General features: G+C 47.2%; 1 protein-coding gene across 1 annotated transcript in view; it reads right to left on the minus strand.

Annotated features, from left to right (window-relative positions):
• The window catches only part of Spase22-23 (Signal peptidase complex subunit Spase22-23), a 34,952-nt gene extending 25,662 nt beyond the window's left edge, over positions 1 to 9,290 (minus strand). Inside the window, exons 1-3 of the mRNA XM_037429677.2 lie at positions 9,068 to 9,290; positions 8,917 to 8,990; positions 3,646 to 3,722 (exon numbers count right to left, since the gene is read on the minus strand). Of these exons, the coding sequence (XP_037285574.1) occupies positions 3,646 to 3,722; positions 8,917 to 8,990; positions 9,068 to 9,210 (294 nt within the window). The 5' untranslated portion in view covers positions 9,211 to 9,290. The remainder of the gene's footprint in view (positions 1 to 3,645; positions 3,723 to 8,916; positions 8,991 to 9,067) is intronic.
• Positions 9,291 to 9,637: the final 347 nt, after the last annotated feature.

Here is a 9,637-nt window from a genome sequence, read left to right on the forward strand (position 1 = left end):
TCTTCGTTCTATAAATTGGGTTAGTCCCCTCTTCAGATAAATTGATGCTGTTAAGTTGGTTGACTAATAGAGAAAGATGATTTCCACAATGTTTTTTTTAAATGTCTATTAATGACAAAGATGCACTACCTAGAATTCTGTTCCATTGCTTTATTAGGTTAGATGAGACCGAGTACCCAGAAAACATTTAACTTCAATTTTTAAGACCTTACGAAAATTTTTTTTCTTTTTCTTAAAACACATTCTGTAGTTCGTTTCACGACCAGTTTGTGGGATTGGAGAAAAGGACGAGATTTACGATTGCCTTCACTGCCCTGGGTGCTTGTCAATTGTTTAGGGCAGACCTCCAGAGCACAACGTTTTCCGGTGTTGTTTTCTTACTACCTTTGCGTTAATGGTGAGGTTTGACCTGATGCATGCTTCCATAGTGCTTTGTTTGCCAACGTTCCCAGGTGTCTCTGTAGGGGGTAAGTGCGGAGAATTGCTGTCTCTGCTGGTTGTGAGGGTTTTGTTACTGCTGTCCACCGTCCGAGCACATGCTTCTTGTGTCTTAGCAACAGTGTGTTGCAGCTAGTGCTTGCAGTATGTGAAGTGTGTTGTGGTGGTTCGTGAGACACCTCAGCGGGTTGTGTTTGTTTGAAATCGTTCCAGATTTTGTGCTTGACGTTTCTGCAAATTATCGCGACGCCTGGAAAGTGAGGATCAAGTCCATCTCGAGCGAGCAGGGTTTCGTGGTCCTGGACGACGTTTTCGTGGCAGTGCTCAATGTTCTGAAGAAATTCGTTGACCTTACGTGATCCTAGTGCATGAGCTAGGAATGTGCGCAATCGGGTAATGGTGGATTGGTGTTTCAAGGAGCAATCACGGCTTCACCCTGTTTATGGATGTTTTTCCTTCCAAGCCTTCATCTTCCACTTCCTGCTATTGCCCACATGCAAGTTAAGTGGGAAATACACAGGCCTTTCCTGGCAGTGTGTACAGGATCTCCTATGCGGATTGCAAAAGTATGAATATCAGAGAAAACTGCAACTTGAGACTGAGCCTGCGCCAACATCAGAACGATGAAGGAAAGAAAAAAATTTCCTGAATGAGCGTTATTTCGAGTTGTGCAAACGCCGAAAATGTTTGGCCAGGTCACCATGAAAGAAAAGCCAGCATTGCTAGCAAGATCTCCACTGCATGCGCGAGCTGTTGTAATAAAGGCAAAACAATTCAGAGAAAAAAAAAACATTTTACTACTGCAGATAGAAAAACTGCATGATGCGTGCCTGTTTGGCATGCAAGCACACACACGCAGCAAGCAGGCAGTGCCTCCTTGACTAGATGCTCACCGCGTCGTGCGCTTTCCCATTGCGGCAGTGCTCGTTGCCTTACTGACTTTCGTTGCCATACTGACATCCAGTTGTCCATAGCTCTAGCCTGAAGCTATTTTTCATGCAAATCAATGTACACTAGAATTTCGTGAAACGATACTCAAGCTGGGTACGCGGTGTTCAATGCTCGACTTACGACTTGGCATGCAGTAATGAGGCATGATCAGTGCATTGATTGGTAGGCACAGCCACCAATGCTTCACATTTAGAAACGCAGGAACTGCTAGCGTAAATCACCAGCACTTAAGATGGAACATGCGGTGACAAAGTACGTCTGCCGACTGAAAATGAAGCGAATTTCAACACGTCTGCTTTCAGTATACTGTCACCTGGAAATACAATAGGAGAGAATTATTGCAAAGGCTTAATAACTACTTGTCCACCAATGCTTAGTTTCTTATTCACACTTTAACACGAAAAAAGTGTCACAAAGCCTGTCCTCCACACGCAACGCCACCCCTGGCATCTCCGAAACAGAGGTGACAAGCATGATGGCTATCTCGGAGGCAGCATCACGTTATCTCTGTTGCAGCACCTATTGCCTTTCCATGAGAAAAGAACGGGGAGGGAGAGTGCATGCATCTAGTCAAGAAGGCATTCGTACAGGTGATCACTCTCACAGTTGCTTGAAAAGGTGGATAGTGCATCCACGGGAATTTAAAATTTGCCCTTCACCACCATGTTAGACACATACAGTAAGAGACGATTGTTCGCACAGAACCATCATAGCCTGTTGGTCCTTTTACCTTCCCCGTCAAGATTTCAAGATATCTATGGTCACTTTTGAAACTGTTTCGAGGGAAAAGGGGGCAAATATATAGCACTGATGAGATGTTAATGCACGACGTGAAGAAGTTTCCATTTGACCGAGATTTCAAGATACAAGAGTGAGTTAACGAGGGATTACTGTAATTACTTCTTGCACACTCGAGCAAATAAGCCATGATAAATGGCTCGCTAGATGCTTATTGTAATAGAAAAAACAAGGAGCGAAATTTTTGTGTCGGTACTGTAATGTGTGACTAGATCTACACTCCGTTGATACATTAAGTGCAACGCTATGGAAGGTGTGCAAGAAGTTCGGCCAGCAAAAAGCATAACTCCGCATGCCTCGAGGTCGCTCACGTGACATTTGATTAGTGCCGATGCACACTCCCATTTCTTTGTGCTCCCCTACGACGTGACTGGCGAACTGAAAAACTCGGGTATCGAATGACCCTGTGGTGTCCTACCCTGCCCTGACGCTCCAGGTGGCCACCATAGTGACGTACCTGTATGTGCAAACTAAGCGATACGCTGCCTAACAGGCGCTCAATGGCGTTTTTGTTTATAAGGCACAAAATATCTTCAATTACTTCTTGCCATAATAACCAAACAAAAATTCAAGTTATTAGTGTAAGAGCATGGAATTTTGTTTTGTTGTGTATGCACTGACTGCAAGAAGTCTCGCTAGCTTCCACAGTGTTGCACATGATGTATTAATCAGAGTATAAGTACATGGGCATTAAGCATTTTTGTCTTGACTTTACAATGGGACTGCAATGCCCGAGATCCAACCTTCTATGACAAACATTGTCAATGTGTGTGCATATAAGTACCCTTTTAAATTGGAGAAACAACATGCTGGATCATTAAAATCATTACATCTAGACATGGGAAGTTGAGCAATTGGATGGTTGTACGCAATATACCATCATATCTGGAATCATTACAAGTGGACTGCACTGTGTACATATGGCAGCATTTCTTGAGGGCATGAGTCATCATTAATGTTCTCTAGCTGAAGAGGCACAACTACAAAGAGATTTGTGCTGAGTTACAGAGGAGCACAATGTGACCATTCTACACTTGTACATTCTACAGACAGTTGTGAAGATTTGGATGCAATCACACAAGAGGTCCTGATGAACAGAAGGGGTCGATTGCCAACACAGATGGGAGCAATGCATATAGCCGGATGCTTATGCATCTCCTTAATAAACTGCCAGTATGCACCTGTTTCAACGAAGCATTGCTCAAGAGATGCACCGGATGTAGATACGGCGTTTTATCGCCACATTACAAGCGCGCTGTCTATCTTGCCAGCAGAATATGATTTGTTGCAGTCGCTTTGCTCCCATTAGGGGGCTGCCAGCAGTCTTGCATAATTCGGCACTGTCGACTTTAGCAAGACAGTGAGAACCGAATGACACAAAAGTGCACCCTTCATGATTAAACAGCGGTACAACTCTGGTTGAAACTCGAAAAAGTTACAAAAGGAGTGTCCACTTACGTTGCTCTCCGTCTCGTACTCGGCGGTTAAGTATAGAAACAGCTGTTTGACGTTCCAGTTGAACAGCTCGCTAAGATCTGTTTCCAGTTAAGGACTTCCCAGAACACACATGCACGACATATGCCAACTTTTCGCTAATACTTTTGGGTCATTCCATGCCGACTCTACCATCCAGTGTTTTCCGAGCATCAGAATTTTTTGCAAGAAAATCACGTCACTGCTTGTGCCGGTTGTTAGCCCTACTGTACTGAATTTTCGAGGTGTAGTGGGTGTACCAGGCGGGCCACCGCTTAATAAATCGGGATGATCCCACCTCACCTGGCCACCTTGAGAGAGGGTGCGCGCGCGGCGCGGTAGCCATCAATAAACAGTCCCTTGCTAGCTAGCGTCTCGTGTGGTTGTGTCTTTGCTGAGCGCGTGAACCAGAACATGGTGTCAGAAGTGTAACAGTCGAACCCTGCGCTGAAGATGGACTGCCTACCACCACCCGAGCCACTTGTACTGACAAATGCTCCGGCCGACAACTGGAAAAAGTTCCGCCAACAAATCGAACTCTACTTCAAAGCTACTGAGACCAACAAGAAACGGACGCCAGCACAGAAGGCTGCCATCTTTCTACACGTCGCGGGCCCAGAGGCAATTGAAGTGTTTAACACCCTCCCTCTATCAGCAGAACAACGAGAAGACTATGACTCGATCGTCAAAGCCTTCGAAGACTACTGCACGCCTCGGTGCAACGAGACATTCGAGAGGTACGTTTTGCGCAGTCGGCAACAACAGGATGGTGAACCTTTCGAACAGTTTTTGCGCGATATTCAGTTGAAAGCACAGACTTGTAATTTTGGCGAACTTAGGGACTCGATGGTGAGGGACCAGATAGTGTGCGGTATCGTCGACAAGAAGCTACGTGCACGCCTGCTTCAGGAGAAGGACTTAACCCTAGAATCAGCTGTAGAAATCTGCAAAGCCGCGGAACTGGCAGCAACGCAGAACCGTGCTCTTGAAAGCGAAGCAAAGGTGCAGAGAGTCGAAAAAATTGCAAACGCTGCCGGACAGTCTCGAACGAGCGGACAACGTCGACGCTGTGGCTACTGTGGCAAGATTCACGGACCAAGACGCTGCCCAGCGTTTGGAAAAACGTGCACGCTGTGCAACAAAAGAAACCATTTTGCAGCTTGCTGCAGGAGTAGACGCGGCGTTCATGAGTTAGGCGTCGCTGCAACAGAAGATGCACTGGAGGAGTCCTCGGACGCTACCGATGAAGACATTCAAGTTCTCACGGTGCAAATCAGAAACGTGTCCAAAAATCAGGATTGGACGGTGGCAGGGGACCTTGCCGGGCACCCGACAGAACTGAAAGTGGATACAGGAGCGCAAGCGAACATATTGCCGTACTCGTACTTTCGCAGGATGCGTTTGCCGACCATGGTGCGGCCATCGACCACAGTACTTACTAACTACGAAGGAAGCAAAATACATCATTTGGGCGTTATCAGTCTGCCACTACGTCTAGGAGAGCAGCAAGAGAATATCAGTTTTTTTGTGGTCAAGAGAGGCAAGCAAGTCCTACTCGGATTGAATGCAGCAGAGCGCTTCGGGCTGATTTCCCGCGTTCACGATGTGTCTTCAAGAAGTGACGTTAGCACCGACTGGGTCACCGAGTTCCCGGAGTTATTCCACGGGCTGGGCTGCATCAGTAGACCATACTCGCTGGCAATGAAGGATGATGCGCGCCCCACGATCATGCCGCCGAGGAAAGTGCCACACGCACTGCGAGCGCCACTTAAGCAGGAGTTGGCCCGGATGGTCTCGCAGGGCATCATATGCAAAATGGAAGAGCCGTCGGACTGGGTGAGTCCACTTGTTCTTATTATGAAGAAGAATGGCCGCATGCGAATATGCCTGGACCCGCGGTACATTAATCGAAGCCTTAAACGCGAGCATTATCACCTACCCTCACGTGAAGAAATAGAAGCAGAGCTGGCAGGAGCGGTGATGTTCACCAAGCTTGATGCCAATAGCGGGTTTCACCAGATCCCCTTAGACGAAGACACTTCAAAGATCTGCACCTTTAGCACGCCGTTCGGAAGATACCGATTTTTGCGCCTGCCATTTGGTATCGCGTCCGCCCCCGAAGTATTTCAAAAGGCAATGACGGAAGTGTTTGAAAACCTGCCGGGCACACGCGTATATGTCGATGATATTTTAATTTGGGGTGCATCAAAAGAGCAGCATGATCAACGCCTGCGTGCAGCACTGATGGCAGCGAGAAAGGCTGGCCTGACACTGAACAAAGAAAAGTGTCTGTTCGCTAAGGCCGAAGTTAAATTCCTGGGAGATTGTATCAGCAAAGAAGGAATAAAACCCGATGCTAGTCTCATTGAATGCGTTGCCAACATGCAAAAGCCGTCGAGTAAACAGGAAGTTCAAAGGTTTTTAGGTATTATGAATTACTTTGGCAAATTCATACCTAATCTCTCAAAAAGAACTGACGCCCTTAGGTCATTGATAAAGAATGATGTTGAATTCATATGGGAAGTTCACCATGACAAAGAATGGAAAGATCTTATTAAGGCTTTGACATCGGCTCCAGTGATCGCAGTTTTTGACCCATTGAAGCAAACGAAACTCTCAGCTGATGCATCAAGCTTTGCAGTAGGTGCTGCTCTTCTTCAACTCCATGACCAAGATTGGCGCCCAGTGGGTTATGCTTCAAGGGTGCTCTCGAAGGCTGAAACAAAATATGCCCAAATTGAAAAGGAAGCGCTGGCCGTGACGTTTGCTTGTGAGCGTTTCCGGGAGTTCGTACTGGGGTTATCAGTGACAGTCGAAACAGACCACCGACCTTTGCTTGCTATTTCACAAAAGAACCTGAGTGAAATGCCACCACGATTGCAGCGCTATTTTTTGAGGCTAATGCCTTTTGATATCAAATTGCAGTATGTTCCTGGGAAGCATCTGCTAGTGGCGGACACGCTGTCCCGAATTCCAGGAACCCAACCGAGTGACGGAGAAAGCGAACAAGACGTATGCATCCATGCGACTCGCGTGCTAGCCAGCATCGTAAGTGAGAACACGAAGACGGAACTGACCTCTGCAATCCTGGCGGACCCATACCTCAAGCAAGTGGTGGAGGCACTCCAGGAAGGACGACCATTCTCAGGCGAATTAGCTCCATGTTTGTCAGAACTGTCATATGTTGATGGAGTGCTTTTGCGGGGCAGCAGGGTGGTCATCCCAAAGAGTCTGAGGCGATCCATGCTGCAACGTCTTCATGAAGGCCATTTGGGAATGAGCAAGTGCAAAGCCAGAGCACGCCTTCTGATGTACTGGCCTGGGATGAATGCTGACATCAAGTCACTCATTAGCAAGTGTGTCACATGTCAGCACTTTGCCTACCGGCAACCTTCAGAGCCACTGTTATCGAGGGAAATCCCAACGCGGCCGTGGCAGCGAATTGGTGTCGACCTATTTGACCATGGGGGCAAGCGTTACCTGGTTGCGTACTGTGCCTACTCCAACTACCCAGAAGTGGAACAGTTGCCTCAGTCAACAAGTCAGGTCGTAGTGGACACACTAGGTACCATGTTTGCTCGCCACGGTATACCCATTGAAGTCTGTACCGATGGAGGACCACAGTTCACATCGCGAGAGTTTAGACAGTTTGCAGTAAAATACGATTTTACTCATACCATATCCAGTCCACACTTCCCCAGGGCCAATGGTTTAGCTGAGAAAGGGGTACAGGTCGTAAAGCGCCTCTTGAAGAAAAGTGAGTATGCTGGCGAGGAGTTTTGGGTTGCACTGCTCAATTATCGAATCTCGCCCCTGATAGACGGACGCACACCAAGTCAGCTCCTTATGGGACGGATGCTTCGGGGACGACTTCCAGACTTCTCATCGGCTTCGACATCGTCAGTGCGGAAACATCCACAGGATCACTGCAAAGGCATACCTCTCACACCTCTCTCCGAAGGGGACGTCGTCAGAATAAGAAACGACAAAGGGTGGTTTCCGAAAGCCCGAGTAGAGAAACTTGCTGGCCCTAGATCTTACATAGTCTGTACAGATGAAGGCCGGCGTTATCGAAGGAATCGTCAGCATCTAAAAAGGACGCCCGAACACTTAGACCCACTGGATGACAAGGATGTCGCACCGATAATCCCGTCGCCTATACAGCATAGACAACATTCAACATCAGATACAGCGCCCGATTTGACAACAGCATCCGCATCACGAAAGGAACGACATCCGTCGCAACAGGCGCCTGCATCGGATGCTCTACTGAACCAGTCAGCTGCACGTGCACCACCCATTGCAAGTCAACCATCAAGGGACCCCGACGTGGTCCCGTCCCAGCATAAGGTCACTTGCCAGGCACAAGAAGCAGCCGACTCGAGTCTCAGAAGATCAACTAGGCCACGTAGAGCACCGACGCGCTTTGCCGACTACATCACCTAAAGAAAAAGGAGGATGTACCAGGCGGGCCACCGCTTAATAAATCGGGATGATCCCACCTCACCTGGCCACCTTGAGAGAGGGTGCGCGCGCGGCGCGGTAGCCATCAATAAACAGTCCCTTGCTAGCTAGCGTCTCGTGTGGTTGTGTCTTTGCTGAGCGCGTGAACCAGAACAGTGGGTATGTTGTTGGTGGGCAACATGATGCGTTGTTGCTGTGTGACTTCAGTTAGAGTCCTACTGACCAACTGAACTTTTCTCTTTCTTTTCTGCTTTCAATATTGTTTCAAGTAATTTGCCTATTTTAAAGGCAGCATTTTACAGTGATAACCTACAGGGGAATGCGGTTATCATCTATGTTCCATTGTCAACACAGGTGCACCACAAGAAATGGGATCAGTGTGGTGATTTCCAGATAAGCCATGCAGCTTTAAAGATTTAAAGTGGCAAATACTACTTAACTGGGGGCTTCTGCAAATGTCAAAGGTGCGTTTTATGGACTCAATAAAAATATTTAATCATATTCAGTACACAAGTCTTATAGCATGCTAGTAGCATTGACGCAGTACACTGATGGATGATTTGGCATGGAACGACCACTGGAAAGCGTCGAAACGGGGCCGCCTGACTGAGTACTACAGCGTGCCGCTGTCTGCTCGTAAGCCTCTGGTCAATTACAGCATAAAAATTTACATGCGGTACGCCTATGTTTGGTGAGCGTCGGTCTCAGCATATTTTGCAAAAGCTATAGACACGGCGGCTGAGAGAGTTTCGGACTGTACGCGGGCATTTCTTCGAATACTAAAAAGGATACTGGCTTTAAGGTCGAACGTTACAAAACCCAGGTCATTCTTCCCTCTAGCAGTACTGAAATCCTGGACATTCTTCCTGCAAAAGACAAAAACGGGCAATATTATTAATAGGTCGTTCAAACGTAGCGCAGCCGTACGCTTGGCCCTACTTACACGACAGCTTTGATGGTTTGCAGCTCAACTTCTGATTGGTATCTGTGGAATGCCGTGGACAGGAAACAGCAAAAGGTTAGCGCTGTTAATACGCTTAACGTAAATGCGAATATTGCGTTGGCTCTAGAAATAACCGTGTTCATAGCTGTGCTGCAACACACACACACGGACTAAGCTACGTAGACAAGCGCGACTGACTGTAAAAGACTTGTAGACGTATGAAAAATGATTTTGCCGACACATTGTTGCTGGCTGAATACTGTCCTTTACGCTAAAGCAAAAACACTTGGGAGTAATTGTTATTCAAGGCTACCAAAAATAGCTTTTTAACATTAAAAAAAGTGTTATTCCACAACTTATGCGCTTAGAACGCTAGTTTTTTTAGATAAAGAGAGAGAAAGAGAAAAAAAAGTTGGCAGCACAATGCGAGCGGTGGTTTGGTTTCGTTTACAGACCCGCGCTGTTTGAAATTTGGGGCGTGCAAACGCCAGGTTAGCCAGGCTATCCAACATAGCCAGGCTGCAGCAGTTCTTTCCTTTCGTAGGGAGCCTTCAGGGGGGGGGGGGTTAT

The sequence above is a fragment of the Rhipicephalus microplus genome, chromosome 2, assembly GCF_043290135.1.
Source record: "Rhipicephalus microplus isolate Deutch F79 chromosome 2, USDA_Rmic, whole genome shotgun sequence".
Classification (NCBI taxonomy): domain Eukaryota; kingdom Metazoa; phylum Arthropoda; class Arachnida; order Ixodida; family Ixodidae; genus Rhipicephalus; species Rhipicephalus microplus.